Genomic DNA, 23,137 nt, shown 5'->3' on the forward strand with positions numbered 1-23,137 from the left:
TGTTCCTTTCTGTCTGCTGTAATGGGACACCCAGAGGGCTGAATATTGCATGTTCAACCAAAATGACACTAAATTTCAGTTCTAAATATAATCACAGCTAATGTCACTCTCGCTCTGGAACATTGTGCGGTGCACCTGCAGAGCTGTGATCTGATCTCCACGTTCTTAGTTTTATGACATGCTATATCCCTGACAAGGTCTCAAGATTCATCAGATGGATCCCTCCTTATCCCCCATCTCGGTTGTGTCATAAGTAAGAGTAGCAGCAGAGAGAGCGGAGAGAAAATCAATAGCAAGGCATAGCACATCCTCACTGAGGCCCTGGGCCCAATCATCCCTTCCCATTGGCGATATGATCCAGGGAGATATCAGTCTAATTCTGATGAGGCCCTGGACTGCCAGTCTAGACTTTCATCCTTCTGTACACAAACATAAAAGGACTGGCATTATCATATCAAAAAAGTATGAGCAGGGGAGCAGGGGGCTGAAAAGGAAAGCTGTCACGAAAATCATACAAGATTACTGAGGATGTTTCACTCTCATGTCTGCAGGTGACTAATTAGTTTCATGTCTAATTGCACAGCATTTATTGTTTGTTCAGGCATTGACTCTCTTAGATTCCTGCTCAGAATTTGGACTCTGAAAATCTTAGCTGTGAGCTGGCGGTGATAGTGTTTCAAATCAAGCAGAAAAGCTTTAACTTTACAAAGCAGAATCCCCAAGTTCCCTTTTTAAAGAGGGTTTTTTCAGGGCATTTGTGATTACCCAGCTACAAAAATTACAGCTTGATAAATATGGTGCAAATTACAATCACAGATTTCTTGCTTTGCGTTCTTTAACTGGTTTATAAATAGTTTGCCCTTTTCTTTCTCTCTCTCTCTCTTTGCTTTGGCCTTTTTTAGGTGTATTAACCTGACTGAAAAGCCAAATGGAGTCTCTCCTGGTTTATTTGATGGTTTTCGGTGTGGCTGTGAAGGCCCACAAAGTTCAAATCTGTCCCAAACGCTGTGTTTGTCAGATGCTTAACCCCAACCTGGCGACTCTGTGTGACAAAAAGGGGCTGCTGTTCGTGCCCCCAAACATCGACAGGCACACGGTGGAGATGCGTCTTGGAGATAACTTTGTAACCAGCATCAAACGCAAAGACTTTTCTAACATGACTAAGCTGGTGGACCTGACCCTCTCTCGGAACACAATTGGTGCCATCGCCCCTCATGCCTTCAAAGACCTGGAGAACCTACGAGCTCTTCACCTCGACAGCAACCGGCTAACCCGCATCACAAATGATACCTTCAGCGGCATGTCCAAGCTGCACCACCTCATCCTCAACAACAACCAGCTCACCCACATCCAGATTGGGGCCTTCAATGACCTCACAGCCCTGGAAGAGCTGGACTTATCCTACAACAACTTGGAAAGCGCCCCATGGGTGGCCATTCAGAGGATGTCCAATCTCCACACTCTCAATTTGGACCACAACATGCTCAGCTACATCCCAGAGGGCACCTTCTCTGGGTTGCAGAAGCTCAAAAGGCTGGATGTGACCTCCAACAAGCTCCAGAAGCTTCCTCCTGACCCTATTTTCCAAAGAGCAGGGGTCCTGGCCACCTCTGGGATAATGGGACCTTCGTCTTTTGCCTTGAGCTTTGGAGGGAACCCTCTGAGGTGTAACTGTGAGCTGCTCTGGCTGAGGAGATTGCGGAGGGAGGATGATCTGGAGACCTGTGCTTCACCGCAACACCTTGCTGGACGCTATTTTTGGACTGTTTCGGAGGAAGAGTTTCTGTGTGAGCCTCCTCTAATCACCAGGCACTCTCAGGTATAACTTCTGAATTGAACTGTGCACTGTTAAGACATAACACTCACAATGGTTACACTCTCTGAGCCAGACATTGCATTCCGCCTCAGTTAATCCAAGGTGGCACTTTGTGCTTTCTTTGACTGTCACACCAAATATTAGCTTTGCGAACCAGAGGAGTCTCACAAGACTTGTGGGACTCATCTGGGCCGCACAGCTAACTGAATATTGTAAAATATCTATGACTTACTCAAAAAATGTAATCAAACGGTGGCCTGTGGAGAGTTTTTAGAGAAGTTCCTTAGCAGGATTTTCAGTTATCACTTTAATAAAGCTATTTGCGGGTTTATGATTGATCCACGGAGAAGCTCTTTTTACACAGCAAAAGCTTATAGTGATTTAGGCCTTGATTCATGCATCCAAACAAAATTATCTGATCAAATCCTTGCCAAATAACTACAGCTATATCATCTCATTTACATTCAGCAGACCTCTTTTGCATAATTGCAGAGAAAATTATCTTGGACTTGGACTCATTCACACTGCAATGTAGTGTCATATTGATAATCTTGCTTTCATAATCATGCTAACTCAATATCATGACAATGATCAATTGCTGATTATATTTACAAGGAATAAAGCTTAAAAACACAACATCGTCAATAAAGGCATTAATTAAAATATGTTATTTGGACTTGGTAAAGCAGAAAGGATTACTGTTACTCCAAAGTGTTTCTCAGTTTTAGGATGTAGTGCATTTTCTAATCTGTGTGTGTGTGTCTGTGTTTAACATATGGTGAAATCCTCCCACTAACTGCATTGCCTCCCTCTGCCTCAGGAACTGCGGGCTTTGGAGGGTCAGAGTGTGACTCTGCGCTGTAAGGCCAGGGGTGACCCCGACCCCATTATCCATTGGATCGCCCCTGACGGACGCCTTATGTCCAATTCCTCCAGGGCCGTGGTCCACACAGACGGCACATTGGACATCCTCATCAGCACTGTCAAGGACTCCGGTCTGTTTACACCCCCTGTGGCTGTGCTTGTGTTGTTGACTGAACAAAATGAGTTGTTTGCTTGTGTACGTGTAAGTCTATAGGACTGAAGTATTTGTCTGCAGTAGATGATAAAGTTTAGAGTGTGGTCGAGCGTTGGCATGCACACTGATTAAAGTCACAATGGAATGAAAAGTGACTTTTTCACCTTGATGACAGACAATTATGATTTGGTGACTAAATCATCACATTCTTGAAAAATGCCATCTAATTTGCTTTCCTTTCAAGAGTTTGATGAGAGTGCCAATTTCTTTGTCATGTCTGAAGTTAAAATAGCTGCTGAATCCAGCAGTTGATTAACTTAGCTTAGCATAAAGGAAATGGGTGAAATAGCTCTGCCCTAAGTGCAGAGATGACACATTGTGGTTTTACAGCAGGTTATGTGCCAGACAATTTCTTGGCCTGGACCAGTGACTTGGAGTCTCTGCATCCTCACAGCCAAGAAATAATCACATAACTCTCTGTAAAACCAGATCTTGTCATTTTTTTCACTTCAGTTCTTGTATGAATTAAACAAATGAAACAGAGCATGTTAATTACCTAGAGGTTAATTAGGCTTAATTAGGTGCTGGTAGGCAGAGATTGTTGCTCTTGGACAAAGTCGGGTTTCCCTCTCTTTCCAGTCTTTATGCTAAGCTAAGCTAACTGCCTACTGGCTGTAGTGTGTGTTCATGCAGAGGGCAAAACAAATTAAAAAGCATTGCAAATATGAGATATGGTATATGAGAGTGATATTGATCTTGATCTTTTCATCTAACTCTCAGCGAGGGAGCAAATAAGTATTTTCCAAAATGTTGAACTATTCCTTTAAATATGAGTGACTATCAGATATGTTTTCTTTGCAGATTTAATGCTTGTGCTCATAATCGTCAGGGAGAATGCTAATCTAATTAGTTTGTGCTTCAGGTTCCTTCACCTGCGTGGCCTCCAACCCGGCTGGCGAGGCTCAGCAGACGGTGGATCTGGTTATCGCTAAACTCCCTCATATCACCAACAACACAATCGCAGAGCAGGAGCCCGACCCTGGATCATCAGATATCGCCACAGTGACCAAGACAGGAGCAGAGGCCGGTGGGGTGCCTCTGGGGAATGCGAAGACGAGCCAGGAGAAGAAGGTTGTAATTGCTGAGGCCACGTCCACGTCAGCCCTGGTCAAGTTTAACTTCCAGAGGAGTATTCCTGGAATCCGCATGTTCCAGATCCAATATAATGGGACATATGATGATTCACTGGTTTACAGGTAAGCAGATAGTTCTTGACCTGGTTTACTACATGAAATCTTAGGTTAAAGAAAATGCACTCTTTCTTAAAGTACTGGTCAAATAACATTATTTAAGTAAACTTAAAACTTGAACATGAATGTATGCAAATAAATTTAAGAAAGCTGGAATCACATTCAAATCCCATGACCCTTGTTTTACCTTTATAGTCTACTTTGAATTCTTAAATCTCTTCGGATATTTAGTCATTAAGAACTGGACCTGGCTGTCGACGTGATTATTTGTGGTGTCTATTAATCCTATCAGGAAGACAGACTAATGCACTGTATCTGACTTCTCATTCTTCGACTCATAATCTGCCTTCGCGGGAGTGTATCATTTACTATGTGCAAAACCCTGATAATGCTTAATCAACAAAATCAAAACAGAACGTCAGCACTAAGCTGTGGACTGATACAAAGATGAAAGAGCAGTCAGCCAGTGTTTTACAAAAAGAATCAGAGGCCTCACACATGCCCATTGGAGAAAGCTGCGTACACAGCATTCTTTTCATCTCCAGCCTCTTTCGCTCCATATTTAGTGCTAATCACTGTGATATGATAGAAGATTGTCACACAGATCCCTTTTTTCCCCAAATGATCTTCTAAGTCCACGGCAGATATGGACTTCGGCAGTGGCCACCGAACGGCGGCATCCCACGTCCCCAGCCACAGAAAGCAACCTTTTATCAGTAATTACGCTGTGAGAATAAATCAAATGTCACAAAAGATTATGCCTAGACAGATCTTAAATAGGCCCCTGAGAGATAAATGATTGTCATGTCATTTTATCCCTACAAAACAATAAGCTGGATAATCTGATTTGCTTCTCTCGCCTTTCATTTAACCCTCTCTAATCTATGTCAGAACTCACAAAGCTTTTCTTTTTCTGTTCACAGAATGATACCCCCGACCAGCAAGAACATCCTGGTAAACAACCTGGCGGCTGGTACGCACTATGACCTGTGTGTGCTGGCCATCTACGATGATCAGGTGACCTTGCTGACTGCCACCAGGGTGATAGGCTGCATCCACTTCACCACAGAGCCGCAGTACCTGAGATGCCATTTCATGCAGTCCCAGTTTCTTGGCGGCACCATTGTGGTTATCATTGGAGGGATTATTGTGGCTTCAGTTCTTGCTTTTATCATCTTCCTCATTGTGCGCTACCGGGTGTGTAACCAAGGAGACGCAGATAAGGTCAGTTTGGCATGATTCCTTTTGTTTTGTTTTTTCCTGTTCATTATCTTTGTTGACATTGAAGCAGAGGTGTCTAAAAGAATGGCTTTCATCCCTCTCTCACTCTCTCTCTCTCTGTTCCCATGCTTCTCTCCTGTCCTGTCAGGCTCTGGAGATGGGAGATATTCGGTCACTGAGCAGTGATGGACAGCTACAGGGCTGTGGGATCCCCAAGTCCCTCTCCAAGCAGGTTCTGCGCCCAGAAAAGAATGACAAGGAGTGCCTCAGAGTTGCCCTGCCGCCCCCTGAGCCAGCCAAGCAGCGACCACCAGTTGTTGTAGCCACCACCAAGCCCTCTGTCCCTGACTGCACTGTCTCTACCTCTGCTGCCAGCCACAGCTGGCACCCGGCCTCTCCTGGTGCTCCGAGACCCAAGCGGTCCAGTGCTCCACCAAAACCCTCAGAGGTTCGCCGAGCTGAAGCCCAGGCGGATGTGGAGCTCGATAACATGAACCGCAACAACTCATCGGAGGTTAAAATGGCCACTGCCGTCACTCTGGCTGTTCCCGGCCAGCACACCAAATGGACTGCTCTTCCAAGGGGTCCACGGCCCCATCAGGCCTCCCAGCATTACATGACTGTGCCTGCAGGAGGGGTGAGGGTGAACCGTAGGCACTCCCTTAACGCAGACTCATATAGAGAGCGCTGCTATGTGGCCTACCCCAAAACTGGGGCCAGTCTGCGCTCCAAACGCAGCCTGTCGATGAGCGGAGAGCTGCCGCAGCTCGAGAGCACAACAAACATTCACCGGGCCAGGGACAAGCTCTCCAGGTCTGAGTGGCTTCTGGAGAGCACTTTATGATTTGGAGTTTACGACCTGCATTCTCTTGTTTTCTTGGATTGGATTTGTGGCCCGTTGTGGAACAGACAGGGATTTTATGCCTTGTTTTGAGCTTTTGCGCTCTCTATAGAGGGGACCTGTAAGCTTCTCTCGTATATTTGGGGCGGGGGGTCAAGGCAGGCAGGCAGGCGGGCAGGCAGACAAACAGGGTTGTGGGGAAACGTTTCACATTTGTTTTCTACCTTATAACCTATCAGAGTTTTCTTTATAATGACATTTGATCAAACTTTGATGAAAGGCACAACAATGTATAGAAACAACTTCATGTATAAAAATGTTTAGTTGTGTGAGATACTGTACATCTCAACACAACCATAAGTGTTCATGTGGTATTGAATGCAGTAATCTGGACATACTGTATTATAACAAAGAAAGACACACACACGCAGGGGGTGGGGTTATTGTACTCAGAGCCTCACTGCCTGTTACTTAAAGTGATACAATCTCTGACTCTGAACGTGATTCTTGTCTCCAGTTCTAGAGACAGATAGTGACATGTCTTAATTACCTTGGCGGTGGTTTGGAGAGATTACGAATGTGCTTTACATCCCCAGAGGTGTTGGAACAGAATGTAGTAGACAGACAGCGCTCCATCCTCTCATCACCGGCACTCCCAGACACAGCACAATGCAGCATATATGTGGCACAAGTCGACTCAGCCTAATACTGCCCTCCGGTGCGAATCGATACATTTTTATCACATAATTACATAAAGACTCAACTCTGATAGGATTCCTGTCATGACTGATTTGAGCGACGATTGAACCAACACCAACAGCATGACAGGTGCGGGAGGGTGATCTGATGCTCCGTGTGGATGAGATCCAGAGGAACGGTTCATTTCCATATTTTTTACTTACTGACGTTATCATGTCACGGCCGGTGACAACCATTGTAAATTAACTTGTCGATGTAAGAGAAGCGATAATCACACGTATGGGAGAACGCCAGCTCTTGATTTTGCTGTTGTTTCTGTTTGATGTTTACCAGTATAAATAAACCAGTGATTTAAAAAAAAAAAAAAAAAGAAAGGGACACGCTCGGATTTATCTTATTTTCAGCTCGCCTCGTGAATTCCCCCGACTTTTCCCACTGTCTAAACCATCAGCATCAGCAGCAGTATCAGAACCAGCAGTGGCAGGCCTCTCTGTGCGCTGTAAACTTGCTTCTTTGGCTGCATCCCTTTCAGCATGCTCCACCAGCCACGGTGGTAATGAATTTTGGGGTTTCAGCCGTCTTGCAGCAGCGTAATTCCCCTTTCTCTGCGAGTGGTGGACCTCTGACAGATCCCTGCCCAGGGCCCGTGTGTTTGTTCAAAGAGAGGAGGGAGTCGGGATGATGAAAAGAGGCCACGCTACAGTCACCGGGGACGCCTCTCGCCTGCGCATCTCCGCGCTCGCCTCACGGCGCCGTGCCCGTGCCGTGTGCGGACGGCAGCCGCTGCAGAAACCTGCCGCGGGAGAGGTTAAACACAACGGGAACCCATGCACGACTAATTCTACAGTTACAGTTACGTCTGCCTGGTCGCAGGACATGATATGCATTAGCCTATCTGCTGGAATACGAGCTCTGATTCACCGTGTATTCTGGTGGTCGCATGCTGCCAGATTGATTTTTATATGCATGCACTCGTATGCCTCTCGCAGCCTGAAACCTCAGGGGATACAGCATATTGGGTAGAAATACAGCGTTATGCAGGGAAAACCTGTTTAAATGAGCTGCACATACACTGTGCAGTATAAATTATTTGCTGTCATCCAAACATGCCGGATTCAAGCACTTTTATTCATTATTTCCTGCTCATTATGGGTGATTAAAATGCTGAGGAGCTTGGCTTGAACCTTGGTTCAGTCTTCGGCGAGAGCCAGAGGTGTATGTTAATAATAGATGCATTTCTGGAGAGAGAGAGAGAGAGAGAGAGAGAGAGAGAGAGAGAGAGAGAGAGAGAGAGAGAGATAGAGAGAGTAGGAGAGGGGAATGGGGGAGAGAGAGACCTAGGAGGCGAAGCAGAGAGGAGTAGATGGAAGGTTTTGTGAAACAAATACGACGAGGAGGGTGGGAGGCAGGGAGGCAGGGGTGAGGATGAAGAAATAAAGAGGGAGCGCGAGGTGCAGAGAAGAAAGCGAGACAGCTCAGAGACGGAGAAAGAGAGACGAGAGGGAGAGGGCACGGGGAGCTGAGAGAATGTAGAGTGAAACAGAACGAGGAGTGCAGGAGACAGAGAAAAGAGCATCCTTTGTAAGCCAGCCATGCAGCCTCTGGCTCTTCGGAATTCAGTGCACCTTCACAAAAGGGGAGGGGGGGGGGGGGGAGGAGGAGGCGGTGGGGTGAGTGCGGGTGATGGACCTCTGCTGGAGGTCCGGCGAATGGAGCAGAAGCGGAGTGAGCCCTGCGGCCAGATCAGAACCACACGCTCCCTCCTTCACAACACCGCACGAGCACTGACCCGCTTTTCCAAACCGCCATAATGCGTTTCCAGGGCCTTGTCTCGTCTTCTTCCTCCCCTCACCACCGTCTGACCCCCTCCCTCCCTCCCACTGTCTTGCATCATGCTGACTCACTCCTCTCAACTGCTGCACCATGCTCCAGCCCTCCAACCCCACCACAGACCACCGACCACCAACCACCCTGCAACCCACTGGCCCACTTGAGAACTGGACCTGCCAGTCTTTCTGAGCCTGACCTGCCTTCCACGAACAGAGTGGGCAACCCCTTTCAGCGTGGGCTGATTTGATAAGCTGCTCAGCTGCCACCAGGGTCAGAGTGATCGTCAGAAGCATTCTGATGAACTTTCTCACCACTCTTCTTAATGGTGGCGTCAATGTTCCACTGATTAAATTCATTTTCTGCTGTCTCTACTAATGGGCTTTTTTTTTATTTATTCCTTTGTGAGAGTGTCCGTCAGTTCTGACAGGAAAAGTCCCCTTACAGAGCACTCAAACCAACATGGCCTCCGATGCCACAATTGCCTGCTTTTAATGGCAATCATGATGTGGGGAAAATCACATTGGGGGCATTGATGTGTTCAATTTGTGGTCAGATGTCTTATTTAAAGAGATCGTTGGGCCTAATTCAGCAAACTGAAGAGCCAATTAGAATCACAGTTAGAGGGGGGGGGTAATAGGAATGTTAAATCGAAGGAGGCCGAGGTCCTTCAACAAGTGTGTTAGCACCTTTTGCTCTCCATGCCGCAGCTCAGTGTTTCATTATCTCCACACAGCAGGCAGACTCACACATGATACTGTTTCCCTGGCAAGCATCATCCCTGGGCGTACATATAGAGAGAGCCTGGGGGCGAGATAGTGAATGCGACCAAAACACCAATGATATCCCTCTCGGGGGGGGGCTGCAGCACTCAGAGGGGGAGGTGGCACAGTGTAAAATATGCACAGGCAATTCTAAAGAGTATGCATTATTGAGAGGAGTAAATGGGTCCAGGATGAACATCATGGCTCATTAATAGTGAATGTGATCACTGCTCCTGGGAAACAGCAGTCTGGGCAAAAAGGGGGTATAATTGAAATGGTCAAATCTAAACTAAAGACTTCCTTGTTTACTCAGCACCAACTGTTACTGTCTAGTCAAACTCCTGACTAAAGCTGATAACTAATGCCGCCAAGTGTCCTGTAATGATGTTAATGAAAACTACTTTGCTCCTCCATCTCCAGCAGTGTTTTCCGGCTCCCGACTTAAAGGGGTATGGAGAAGGGTTGGAGTCATTCATTTTTTATGATCTCGGCTTTTGAGTCAACTGTGCTTCAATTACCAACAGCATTTTTTGACAAAGCCGAGACAGAAAATGAGTGAGCATTGTTGAGATCCCATTAGAAGGCGCAGGAGTTGGCTGAGTGAAGGTCACACACCGGGGGTGCTGACTGAGTGACTTCCACTGTTTGACACACAGACTTACTAAGTGACACAGCATCATCCCGCAGCACAGACACCAGATTTGGTTTGACGCGAACCCAGATTATGGTGCCGCCCCCCTGAGGAGTTCCCACGCTGAACGAACAGATGCTCCCTCCTCTTCCTCCCCTCTACTGCCGCCTCCCCTCTTTCAGCTACATATGCTCCAGGGTGATGGACGACAAAGAGGCTGGTTGCAGTTTACACCAGACATACCAGGCACCATTAGGAACCATTTTCTGCCCATTTGCCTGATAGCTGCTATCGCTTATAGGAGTGATTTGCTCTCTGTCTGTGCACTGAGCGTCCCCCCAGTGATGGATCTTTCATTGATGTGATGTTGTTAGAGATCACTAAGAGAACAGTGCAGCAGCCAAAGCAGATGTGTCAGTCAGCTCCCAACTATGCATCAGCTGCTGGTGAAGGGGGGACAGTTTAAGCCTCTTTAAGGATCCCATTCACAGTGACTTACTAAAAGTGCTTATGCTAATCTTGTTATCGCTTCAGGCTTCTAGTAGGCCTAATGGAGGATCGGAAGCTGTTGGGAGGTCGTGGGCCACATTATTTTGCTCAGCAATTGCAGAAACACAGAGTGGACCCAAACTCTCACACGTTAGTGCATGCACGCCTGCATTTCACCTATGGCCACTGCTGAATGATTTCTCCATCCTCGACACGGAAATGTGCATTGTTTTGTGGCTTTCATAACCAGCTCACATAGGATTATGATTTAACTCTGTCTCTGAGTGCTAATCTTATTTAGTTCTCAGAGTGATCTCATCTAAGAGTGCTAGTTAAGTTGAGATATCAAACCACGGTGTCGCATTTAACATGAATTTCATGCTAATTGGGCATATAAAGCATACATGGAAACACACATGGGGATATGGACGGAGAATAACGCTGCAGTGGCCCCCACAGCTATTGTTTGATCAACTGTCATCCACTGCAGCTGATGGGACAGAGCCACTGTGGGTAAAATTGAGAATGTCAGGTAGCTCTTCATAAACAAGGCTTTAAAGGTCTTTTGATCTAACTGGCTCTACATTGTTTGCGATGTAGGCCGATCACATTCTCTCCACAGCTGGTACAACTGATTTGAAATGTAGATGCTATGGCTGAGGTCTTTTTGAAAAGAGCTCACCTTTAGTGACCGGGTGGAACGAAGCGGGGACGTGATGAGGATCCTGAAATGAAGCATTAATCAAATAAAGGTCGATCTCTGATTGACGTCTGGTGGCTGATGGTGGAGGGACAGAGGCGGGGGGATGGGGGGGGGGGACTCTGCTGCAGACTACAGTGAGAGACAGAGCCACAGCACTGGCCTCTCACAATCTGGACCAACCAAATTACAGCAAAGAAAAAAAGAACAGTATATCAATCTTTGGACATCTGTTACAAAAACGTACAGTAAACTCAAAGCTATTGAAACTGAAAAAGACACTGAATACAGAGTTGGACGATCACAACCTGGCCCCTTAGACTGCGGACACAAACCTGGTCACACAGAGAAAACAGAAAGAAACAGACTGCTACACTGTGGCCTTTATAATGACAGAAGAACCGAGCTCTTTACTAAAATAAAGCTCAGCCACCAAGAACTCAACACAGCCTCAGACTTCAAAGCAGTCTCATTTTATTACACTATGTAGAAGGGCTGCAACTAATTATATTTTCATTACTGACTAATCCCATTCATTGGTGGAGGAAGTACTCAGATCCTTTACTTGAGTAAAAGTAGCAACATATAAAAATACTCCAAGTGAAAGGCCAACATTCAAAATTACAGGCCTAATTACGTAAAAGTAAAAGTATTGCTTTAGTCTTAAACAATCCACTGTATTTTATTAGCTCATCACATGGTGGATTTGAATTATCAAGTAACATAAAACTGAAATACGTGAGCACAGGAGAAGTACCTCAAAACTGTAGTTCAGTAGTACAGTACTTAAATAAAATCAGTGCAGTCAGTTACTGTCCAGCCCTGAAAACCCAGCTAATGATTTATTATCTGTTAGGTGCCAGGAAATAGTGAAAAATGCCCATCAGAATTTCTCAAATTGTTTTTTCCAACCAACAGTTGAAATCCCAACTGATGTTAAATTTATAATGATATAAAACAGAGAAAAGCAGCAAATCCTCACATTTCAGAGCAAAAAACTGGGGAATTTTTGGACATTTTACACGATAAGTGGCTTAAAATAACTGATTATCAACCCAGATGGTGATTAGTATCGTGAATATTGTACATATTTTTAGTGCAGTAATGGGCACACACTTTTTTCTGTCTTTTTTTTTGCCTCTTCATTTTTTTGGATAATTATACTTGCACTGTAAACCTTGTACAAGCTGCTTTGACAGCAGTGTATTTAATTATGGCCATGCCAATCAAGCAAGCTTGAATTTGACAGACACAGGGAGACGATGAGAAAAAACACAGGTGTACAGGGATCGAGAGAGACTGAGGAAGAGGAAGGAGAGAGAGAGAGAGAGAGAGAGAGAGGCAGTCTATATATAGGTGGGAGACAGACTCAGAGAGAAAGAGAGACGATAACGGGACCAGAGGTGAGAAAGAGGGTGAGATGAAGAAAGAACAGAAAACTGAAAGATGACTTACAACCTGTTCTGTTCTGTCACTTCAGAAAACAAAGAAATAAAACCCGTTTTGACATTGAAAGCACTCAAAGATAGGCCTCTGATGTGTAGCCAGTGTTGTACACAGGTTGAAAGGCTGCTGTAGCGATGCTGACATGCAGGGTGGAGCACTGTGCTTTACGTCTGCAGCGGCAGTCCTGGTATTCAGGGGGTATCTCTCTCTTTCTCTCTCTTTCTCTCTCTCTTTCTCTTTCTCTCTCTCTCTCTTTCTCTCTCTTTCTCTCTCTCTCTCTCTCGCTCTCTCTCGCTCTCTCTCGCTCTCTCTCTCTCTCTCGCTTACACTTACACTCTCACTCTCTCCTCTGTTACCTTGGCAACATATTTTCTGCATGGAAATAGCATCTCTTTCTGTGCCCACCGCAAAAAAAAGACACTTCAAGAGATTTAAACATGTCTAGAACAGATTTAAATTCGGAGGTATGACCTACAGTTTGGATGGGATTGAGTTATACTGTTCTGCATGCCTTAGCAACAAATTGGCCGTATGACAGGGCAATGGACGGGTTAAATATAATAGTCACTGACAGGCTTTTACTAAATGTAACCATGGATGTGGTGGAAAGTATAGCTACAGAAAAACCCATCTGCACAAATCTGTATGAACAGACTGGAGTTTGCATACCTTTAATTGGTTGAAACATATTGAATTCATGGGGATTTCAAACAAAATGCGCTAAATTATGTTAGACACAGCTTATACAATATTGTGTTTACTCTGGTGGTTGTTTGCCTCAGGATTTATTTACATCTGACACTACGTGACTATGAAATTCAGCTCTTGACAAGCAGATCATAAGCGAGGGAAAGATCCTTGCGGGAGTGTTATTAAGAAATGTAAAATAAATAATAAAGCACTGAGGGCTGAGGGCTGATCTGTACGGATTTCCTGATTTACTCTCCACTCACAGATGAAGGGGTTTAGTGCAGCAACTGTCGGTATCTTCCTGCTGAGGCTGCCTTGTATGCTTCAGTGTGATAAACCTTTGTTTACTTGATGCCAGAGCAACACACACACACACACACTCACAGACAAACTAATGAAAGAAAACCCAGGCGTTGAGATTGTAGGTGAGATCACACTCGGCTGCAAATAAGCTAAGACTTGGCCAAAGCTAGGAGAGAAAGCGAGAAAGGGAATAACATCCAGGTAAACCATGCAGCACAAGATTAGAAAAAGAAAAAGACACACACACACACACACACACACACACACACACACACACACACACACACACACACACACACACACACACACACACACACACACACACACACACACACACACACACACACACACACACACACACACACACACACAGTGCTTTGACTCCTGGGAGAGAGAAGCCATAATGAAATAAGCATCTGAAAGAGAGCAGGTGTTGGTGGCTTGACAGACTTCAGCTGCATAACAAGTAGCACATTTACTCTCCCCTGCCTTTGTCAATCAAAACAACCAATCCTGTGAATAAATGCTCTCTTAGAAAAAAAAAAAAAAAAAGACAGAGCCCTCCGATTGGAATCATGCCTGAATCGAGTCTTTACATACTCTGACTCTCTGTTTCACTCACACACGCACATACAAAGAGGGTGGGCTCACACATCACTTCAGTCAAAGTTGGTCTCAGGTAGAGGAAAAGTGCACCTTGTTCTGAATTTCAAGCAGCAGGACTGGGCTGTTTGGAGTCTAAAAAAAGCCAATGAGACATCGAGAATGCACTTGAGCTAAATCAATCTATTTCCTCAGCAGAAAGACAAAGTAACACAGCTCCCTTTTCTGTTTTTACTTTTCCTCTTTGAGTCGTTCTGTGTGGCAGACAGTGAGGACAGCACATTTTACCCCACACAACCACAACCACACACACACACAGGCTTTATCTTACTGTTGCGTCCACCTGCCTGGGGATCAGCACCATGGACAGCACCGTCTCCAGGTTGGGGTCCTTGCAGTCTGTTGCCAGTAGGGGGCACCATTGAGAGCTGGTCTGGAGTCTGCAACAGGATGACCAGGATCAGACCAAAGAGCAGGATTTTAGCAGGAGGCTGAGGTAGACAGTTGTGCTAATCCTGCTTGGATGAGCAGAAAAAGGAATGGACTTATGTGTAAACTTAAAAACTGCAAGTGGAGACCCGAGAAGGGAGGAAAGAAATCCCACCGAGCTGATGCAGCTTTTACAAAAGGCTGTCCCTCTGAGCTGATATGAGTGAAGACTGACACTTGAGTTGTCTTTGTGGAGGCTGATGTTTGCTTTTATAATTTCTCTCAAAACAGACACATGCTTTGGAAGATGCAAAGGATTAAATTTTGTGACACTGCATTTTAATTTGGTACAAATCACACATACCTTGCATTGCTTCCAAAGCGTATGTACCATTGCTTTAAACTTTTTTTTTTATAAATGTGTGTATTACTCAGTATCATATTTCATAAGCAGATCATGTTTGTTTTATATAAAAGTATTTTTTATGTGAGCCAACTAATAACTTCGGCTTTCAGATAAATGTGTTTTCCACAGAAATATGGGACTACAAAAAATAAATAAATAAAAGGAAATAGTCCCGTAAGGTACAAATTGTACAGTACTAAAGTAGATATATGTAGTTGCTTTCCACCGGTGATGACATCTCTGTGAATTGTGTGCTAGGAAGTAAGCTAGGTAGGGCAGGGGCCTTTGAGGGAACTGTGCCTAGGGGCCCATCATCTCATAATCTGTCAGCGTGTGGTGCGTTCAAGAGGTAGCTGGGATTTCTAAGATCTGAGAGATGAGAGTTGGCTGACAAAGAGGGCTGCATTCAAAGTGTTGTCGGAAAATGTCAAATGAAATGGATGTTGTTGAAAGGATGTGATAGCATTTTGTGATAAAACGTTGCTGCTTAGCAGGATACAGATTTTTTTTTTCTGTCCCAAGCAAATTACGAATATGTTAAAGTTGATTTTCAAACATGAACCGGTATGAAATGTAATGAAAGCTTCCTATCATGTAGAAAAACATACTATAAACATATTAAACATATTAATATCAGGCATTGGAAAGATGGTGTCAGTAATAATTGCATCAAGGCTGCAACTAATTATTTTGATCATAGATTATTTCCTAAGTTGACTTGATTCTCTACAAAATGTCAAAAAAAAAAAAAAAATTATGAAAAATGTCCAGTATCATTCTCCAAAGCCCAAGGTGATGTCTTTAAATTCCTTTAAATTTTATCTGTTCAAAACACAAAGGAATTCACTTTATTATTGTACATGACTAAGCCACAGCGACCTTACCTTTCCATCATTTACACTTACCAAAAAAAAAAAAAAAAAAAAAAAAAAGAGAAGAAAAAAGAGTGCTGTTTGCCTCCAGACTTTGCTGGTATACAATTTAATCCATTCTTCCCTCCACCAGTGAAATGTTCCCCACTGTGTGCAACTGGCTGCAACACAAGCCCAAAGCATGATCGATCCACCCCCGTGCTTAGCGGTTGGAGAGGTGTTCTTTTCATGAAACCCTGCACCCTTTTTTCCTCCAAACATACCTTTTCTTACTGCAGCCAAAAAGTTCTTTTTTAACTTCAGATGTGCACAGGACTTGTTTCCAAGATGCATCTGGCTTGTTTAGACGGTCCTTTGTAAATTCCTGACGCTGAATGTTGTGATGAAGACGCAGGAAAGGTTTTCTTCTGATGACTCCTCTGTGAAGGTCGTATTTTTGTACCACCACTCCTCTGCTGTCTGCTAAAATTTCCAGGAAGTCTTTTGCAAATCAAACGGGGGTTTTGATTTGCCTTTCTAGCAAATCCTACGAGCACTTCTCTCTGAAAGTTTTTGTCTCCCAGGCCTCAACCTGCCATTTCTTAATCCCATTACATACTGAGGAACCAGCTACCTGAAAACACTTTGCTATCTTCTTACAGCCTTCTCCTGCTTTGTGGGCATTAATTCTTTTCATTTTGAGAGTGCTGGGCAGCTGCTTAGAGGAGCCCACAGCTGCTGATAGTTGGGACAAAGTTTGAGGAGTCAGAGAATGAAATTATTGAAATGTGCATCACCTGGCTGATGACTGGGAACAAGGCGTGGCCCTAACAAGCAACAACCAGAGGGTGCCTCAGTCTTTGCATGCCTGTATGCTCAGGTTATCACTGAGCCAGTGGGTCAGCTAAAAAGCATACACTTAGTAAATACTTATAATGTATTTCAACAGGGTTGGAATGACCCATTTTATTGTGGGCAGTTAAGATACATGGGTGTAAATATCAACAAAGGAAGTTAATGGTTGACGTCTGTACAGTACATTCTAACAAAGAAAGTGATGGTCTCGCAGTCAGTTCGATGTACGCTTCAGATACTTTAACTGAGACAGGCTCTGAGTAAGTTTATATTACTCATTCATCTGTGTAAAGACAGTTCATAGAAAATATAAAGCAACTCATGACTAAAAGTTTTAATTGGTTAACACTTTAAATCACACCTCTATCTATGTCTACGTAATTTTAATACAGCCATACAATACAAGTATACAAGGTTATTTTGTGGTTAGAGAAAAATACAACCAAAGAGGGTATGGAAATGCAAACATACAGCTGTTTTTAAACTTCTCATACATGTGAAACAGGTCACACAAGGCTGAGGCCTTTAGTATCATAGGTACGATCTCATAATGCAGAAGGGAAAAAAAAAAGAACAAACAAAAAAAAAATCACAATTTTACTAAACATAGCCTGAGTCAAGTGTACAATATGCACACTCGAGGAAAATAAAAGCTATGCCAGAAAATAAAAATACTAATAGTTTGCTGATTCTCTGCTCACTCTGGTAAAAATAAGTCTCTGATGTGTGTCCATGGGTTCCATCTTCTGGCAGCTGAGTGCCACTGGAGAAACAAAGGGACTGTATCGGCCGGGGCTTTGGGGAATAGTCACTGTGTTCCTCATCCAATATGACAGCAGAAGAAAGGGGACGCAGGAAGTCTAGTTGAATTTCAGTGTTTTTTTTTAAGTCTTTTAATCTGTCAGATTTTTTTTAATATAAATCATTAAGTCTCAAGCGTTTCATTCCGTCTTCAAAAGAGGCTTTCACGTGTGCCGCGAGGATGCACTTTTTTTTTTCGTCAGTGTGGTTTGACGCCAGCGGACGGTCTCTCATTGGTTGTTTTTGGCTTTGGCGTGTGTGAGAATGTGAGACTTTAAGTTGGTTGACTGGGCAAACTTCTTATTGCAGCCGTCGAAGGGGCAGACATAGGGTCGGTCTCCAGTGTGGATCCGCACGTGTGTGCGCAGGTTGAAGTCCAGAGAAAACCTTTTCCCGCAGCCTTCAAAGGTACACTGAAAGAAATGAGAGGAGCAGGGGAGTTAGTTTTCACGCTGATCATACAGCGTGTGACATCTGACTTTGTTAAACCTCTCCTCTAATCAGGAAATTTGATGACATTGGTTTGTGGGTTTATGGTTTACATTAAAAACAAGTACAACGTTGAAGTTTAGTTCCAGTTTGAGGTCCTGTGTCCTCTGGACTAGGTTTTCATTAGGGATATCTCTGCTCTGTTCAGCTTTCCATCAGCCCTGATCGGTGTCCCTGTCCCTGCTGCTGAAAAACACTCACACCGCTTGATGCTGCCATGCTTCACTACTGGGATGGTCTTGGGCAGGTGACTGGTTTCCAGCAGGTGAAGCCAAACAGTTCGATCTTTGAGTCCTTTAGGTTCCTTTTTTTTTTTTTTTTGCAAACGCCAAGTGCCCGCCACATGTCTTTCACTGAGGACAGGCTTTGTCTGGCCACTCTGCCATAACGCTCAGATCGATGGAGTGCCACAGTGATGTTTGTTCTCCTGGACCATCAGGTCCTCGGTCACCTCTCTTACCAAGGCTCTTCTCCCTCACTTGCTCAGTTTGGACAAGCTGACAGCTCTCTGAGGAGCCCTGGTTGTTTCAAATGTCTTCCATTTAAGAAGTATGGAGGTCACTGTGCTCTTGGGAGCCTTCGGTGCAGAGGAAAGTTTTTGTAGCCTTCCCCAGATCTGTGCCTCGACACAAACCTGTCTCTGAGCCCTGCAGGCAGTTCTTTAGACCTCATGGCTTGGTTTTTGATATGACATATATTGCCAGCTGTGAGACTTTATATAGATGTTTTGTCGTTACAGTTTTTCCTTTTTGCTAAATTTGTAAACATTTCTAAAATTCTGTTTTCACAATGTCATTATGGGATAGTGAACATAGTGTAGTTTTTCTCTACATCAGGCCTATTATTTCAAAAACTACTAAGACCCCTGATGATAAATCTGCCACTGTTGTTGCTGTGAGCTGCATATGTGCAAAAACAGAAAGCTCTGCAGACATGGCAACAGTAATTAAGGAGGTGGAGCTTTCCAAGCAGCCAACAAGGTCTTATTTACCTGTCAAAAATACCAGCCAAAATATTGCATCTTAACTGACATGTCTGTAATTACAGAAATTCAAATAATCAGAGAGAAATTTGGAACATAGTCTCAAACTCTGAGTTCATGCAAGTCACGAAATGTTACAGCCACCAGAGACAATTTCTGTTTTCCTGCACATGCTACTTTGTGGGTGTTCATTCTGAACCCTACACGTGAGCAATTTCTTATTATCCCGTTCCCCTTAGCTTGAATTTGACTTCAAAATGTGATGAGCTTATGTGCTTCAAATGTAAAAATAGTGCAAGTGCATCTGCGCATGGAGGAGTGTGACATTAGTCCAGATGCCAACCTGGAAGGGTTTCTCCCCTGTGTGAACAAGTTGGTGGCGTTTGAGTTTGGAGCTCTCGACAAAGGCCTTGCCACACTCTGCGCAGACGTGCACGCGAGGTCCGTGGGTGTGGAGATGCTTCCTCATGGCTGAGTTATCCCTGAACATCTTTGTGCAGCCCTGGGGGGAAAAAAAAACAGAAAGTGGAACACAAAGTTGACAAACTGCACAGAATAGCAAACAATGTAAGGTTTGCAGCAGGGTTGTAAACTCTAAAATGGTGCACCAAAAGGTTTTTTGGTTTCCATGTGCACTAATATAAACGCCATGTGTCTGCACTATTTTCAATCACTTTCAATCGTGTTTTTAATCAGGTTAAAACCATGAAAAGAAGTGGGGCTGCCTTCATTCTTCTGTTAACAGCTTCACACTCTAATGGCCGACAGCTCATAGAGAGAATCAAACACTTTACATGAGATAAACATGAAGAGTTCAGATAAAGCCTGATTGTTCTTGTAAGTACATGAAAATCAATGCACTCAAGTGCTTTGTTTACTGCTAAATAGCCTTTTTTATTTACAGTGACACAGAAAGCAACGATGTAAGACTATTAACACTATCAGGCACAATGAACTCTCATAATAGCAAAGTGGTGGCAAGGTTCCTTTGGGGACAGCGTCATTAAGACTCACTTTATGAGGGCAAGCTATCGTCCGGGGAGCATCGTCCTCTTTGACTTTTCTGGGCTTCATTCTGTTTAGGAAAAAAAAACAAAACAAGACACGTTTAGGAGTTTTTAACAAACAAAAACAGACACATGGCTCAAGGCCATCCCTTTAACACAGATAGCCATGTCATCTGCTAGACCAGTTTTACTGTTGATTTTCCTAGTTAATCAATAACTGGTTCACCTCCAGACAGCACATGCGAAAAACACAAAAAGATTCTGCTTTACATTTAACTGAGCCGCACACACAAAGCTACAAAATACTTAAAAAACTGGTTGATTTATTTTCCAAAAATGTAATACTCACTTACCTCTGATGGTAAGATACCTTCTGACATTTTGAAGACCAAACAATTAGATAATATATAACAATAACATAGAATAATCAATAATTAATATAACTGTAAAACACTAAACTGGCACATTTGGGCAGCAGCACCTCAGACACTTTGTGATCGGTTATTTCCTAATTTTACCTTCCTCAAAAAATACTGAACATATAATTTGCTCAAACCTTGCAATTTCTGGACATTGCTGATGTCCACATGTCCAGCAAAGTGGCAGCAAGGTTCCTTCGGGGACATCGCTGATGTCCAGAAATTGTGTTTTTCTCAGGAAACAGGTGTGTTTACTTTTGTGAACGAGGGAATGCAGAGAAACCAACACAGACACTCACCTGGCAAATTCAGCCAGCTGTTTGGGGTCTGACAGGTCGATTCCCGGGATCCCACCAGGGGGCAACTTCTTCCCTGTCATGTACTCGGAATAATCTGGAGGGGAGTTCTCCCCGACGATCTGCTCCTCCACCACTGACTCATGGTCAATGTCTTTATTGTCATCTAGAAACACATTACAGAGACTGAACCGATAACAAATTGGTATTTCCCTAGCCTGAAGGGGGTGAAAACATCTGCAGCTGCCTCTCCTCAGGTTATATTGGGACTCACATTATTGTTGCATAATTACTTTGGAATGACATGGATAAAAAAGATGACCCATTTCCACACATTTACAGTAAGGTATTTAGTCCACTCCTAATTCCAATGTTGCAGTTTTTTAACTTTATAATTGTGTGAACACAAATACAAACTCTATGCACACAACTGAATAAACAAAGGAAGATATAACAAATGTGCAGTGTAATTTTAAACATTTAAAATAAATAAACTTAAGTCCTCAACCACAAAACAAGGAAAAACAAATTCCAACCTGCTGATATTTTTGTACAAATGAACGACTTTGTTTTCCTGTATTCCTAAAAAACAAACCTTTTAAAGTGCAGGAAAAAAACACACTAAAATACACGACAATGCATGGACACATTAAATTAAGATGTTCATGTATTAAAATGACTCCTACTCTCTCCCAACCAGCAGAGAGCACTAAAAATAGCCACAGATCGCTGCTGTGTCCTCTCAATGCACAACATGATCATGTATATTACACGGAAGGAATACATCAACCAACTTTTCTTACTTGGCTTTGAAATAAAATAAGCAAACTCATAAAACATAAGCTCTCGGTTGCCTTATTAAGTCCTCTTGTTGTGATGATGGATTACCCCCCCCTTGGCCGATACTACAGTGCACACAGTCCCCTCACGCTGCACAGAGGCAGCAGCTAGCGTACTGCGGAGGTAAAGCTGTCTGGTTAACTACCACTAACAGCAGCCAGAGCTAGCTGCTAAATCATTTCCTGGATAAACAGCACCTGACTCAAAAATCCACGCATATTAAACTTTCACACACTGTTACACGAGTATCCGGCGCTACTCGAGCTGCTGTTGTGCACTAAGTGCGCCACAGAGTTGCGGCCTGCAGATATCCCAAACCCAGCTGTCTGTCTCCCCCAAGCACCGCCGCCATCTCTGCCTGGCCGCGACTATCGCCATTTTTTCGGGGCCGCCGCCATACTTACTAGTCTCGGGGAATATGGCGGCGCCCAGCAACACCTAAAACATGGCCTCCCTTCAAAACAAAAACATCTCGGTGTGATACAGTGGGGTTTTGCACCGAAAACATGCATTAATTGTCGCTTCTAACGGCGGTGAGACGGACCACTCCAGGAACTAGTCTGGTGCAGCAGGACAACGCCCTGGCAATGAGGCCTCATGCAACGGCTAACAACGGAGCTGACAGACACGGCTGGGCTAGCGTTACTTACCCGATGCCCACATTGTGACAGAAAATTCCCCCTCCAGTGTCTTTATTTGCACCTGCTTCTGTTCCCATTTTCTTCCACCAGCCTCCGCGCCGCTTAAGTAGCTCTTTTTGCCCGCTTTCTTTCCACCAGTGCCGCCTCCCCGTTTCACCCGACCCACTGAGCTCTTCCCAGCCACAGTCACCAAAGTCTGCTCGATATACTCGTCCTCCACCCCCGGAGCCGGTACCGGGATGAGGATCTGGTCCTCGAACCCGCCGCCGCCGTCCGTGTGCAGGTCCGAGTCATCCCCGCCGACCACCTCCTCCCGGGTCTGGACCAGGATCACCTCCTGGTGGTGGTGGATCGAGCTGGGGTCGTCCGTGACCAGCGGCTGTAGCGCGATCATGGGCTGCCCGTCGTCGTCGTCATCCCCGCCGACCACCGTGGTCTCGATAGTCTCCACCGGTATCGTTTCCACCTCTATCTCGTGGAGCTCCACGATCTCGGCCGGCATCTCCGAGCCGTCTGTCTCAATGTACAGCGTATCTCCGGATGCCATGTTGAATTCCGCCAGCTTGCCTCTCTCATTCACGCCGTGTTGTGCTCCTTTTTGGACCTCACAAACAGACTCACACACCCCCTGCTCTGCTCCTGCCTCTGTCTGTTCTCCCTCTTCTTCGATAACAACTCTCCACTCCGGCCCACGCCAGTTCTCGTCGCCACTATGGTCTCTCATACAGAAGCATCGCGAGACTTTGGTTAACACAGCTAATACAGTGTTCCTGGTGATACTTGGGGGTCCCCTAACTTTGTAGACCTGAGAGGCTTATCCTAA

The 23,137-nt window shown here is 44.5% G+C and overlaps 2 protein-coding genes across 4 annotated transcripts; one reads left to right on the plus strand and one right to left on the minus strand.

Moving 5' to 3' along the window:
- Positions 1-928: 928 nt before the first annotated feature.
- On the plus strand, positions 929-6,149 carry lrfn5b (leucine rich repeat and fibronectin type III domain containing 5b). Of its 2 annotated transcripts, XM_041064493.1 has the most exons (6): positions 929-1,819; positions 2,637-2,811; positions 3,757-4,090; positions 5,008-5,308; positions 5,454-5,730; positions 5,770-6,149. In XM_041064493.1, exons 1-6 carry the CDS (start codon positions 929-931, stop codon positions 6,147-6,149), a joined length of 2,358 nt encoding a protein of 785 aa, XP_040920427.1. The 2 variants fall into 2 exon arrangements, with proteins under 2 accessions (XP_040920427.1, XP_040920426.1); XM_041064492.1 differs by having other exon boundaries at positions 5,454-6,149.
- Positions 6,150-17,158: 11,009 nt separating this feature from the next.
- On the minus strand, positions 17,159-23,033 carry yy1b (YY1 transcription factor b). 2 transcript variants are annotated; one of them, XM_041064643.1, is made up of 5 exons: positions 22,324-23,033; positions 20,837-20,999; positions 20,126-20,186; positions 19,455-19,613; positions 17,159-18,053 (listed from the first exon to the last, which is right to left on the minus strand). In XM_041064643.1, exons 1-5 carry the CDS (start codon positions 22,859-22,861, stop codon positions 17,871-17,873), a joined length of 1,104 nt encoding a protein of 367 aa, XP_040920577.1. In that variant the 5' UTR covers positions 22,862-23,033; the 3' UTR covers positions 17,159-17,870. The 2 variants fall into 2 exon arrangements, with proteins under 2 accessions (XP_040920577.1, XP_040920578.1); XM_041064644.1 differs by having other exon boundaries at positions 20,837-20,987; positions 22,324-23,031.
- Between the last annotated feature and the right edge of the window lie 104 nt (positions 23,034-23,137).

Source organism: Toxotes jaculatrix, chromosome 19, assembly GCF_017976425.1.
Source record: "Toxotes jaculatrix isolate fToxJac2 chromosome 19, fToxJac2.pri, whole genome shotgun sequence".
NCBI lineage: Eukaryota > Metazoa > Chordata > Actinopteri > Toxotidae > Toxotes > Toxotes jaculatrix.

Excerpts from the sequence above, each read along its gene's own strand:
- yy1b (XM_041064643.1), bottom strand. The coding sequence starts at position 22,861 with ATGGCATCCGGAGATACGCTGTACATTGAGACAGACGGCTCGGAGATG. Across the intron at positions 21,000-22,323 it reads TGTCACAATGTGGGCATCGG|ATGACAATAAAGACATTGAC; the intron begins GTAAGTAACGCT and ends ATGTGTTTCTAG. Across the intron at positions 18,054-19,454 it reads CAGGGGAGAAACCCTTCCAG|TGTACCTTTGAAGGCTGCGG; the intron begins GTTGGCATCTGG and ends CATTTCTTTCAG.
- lrfn5b (XM_041064492.1), top strand. The coding sequence starts at position 929 with ATGGAGTCTCTCCTGGTTTATTTGATGGTTTTCGGTGTGGCTGTGAAG. Across the intron at positions 2,812-3,756 it reads CAGCACTGTCAAGGACTCCG|GTTCCTTCACCTGCGTGGCC; the intron begins GTCTGTTTACAC and ends TTTGTGCTTCAG. Across the intron at positions 4,091-5,007 it reads GATGATTCACTGGTTTACAG|AATGATACCCCCGACCAGCA; the intron begins GTAAGCAGATAG and ends TTCTGTTCACAG.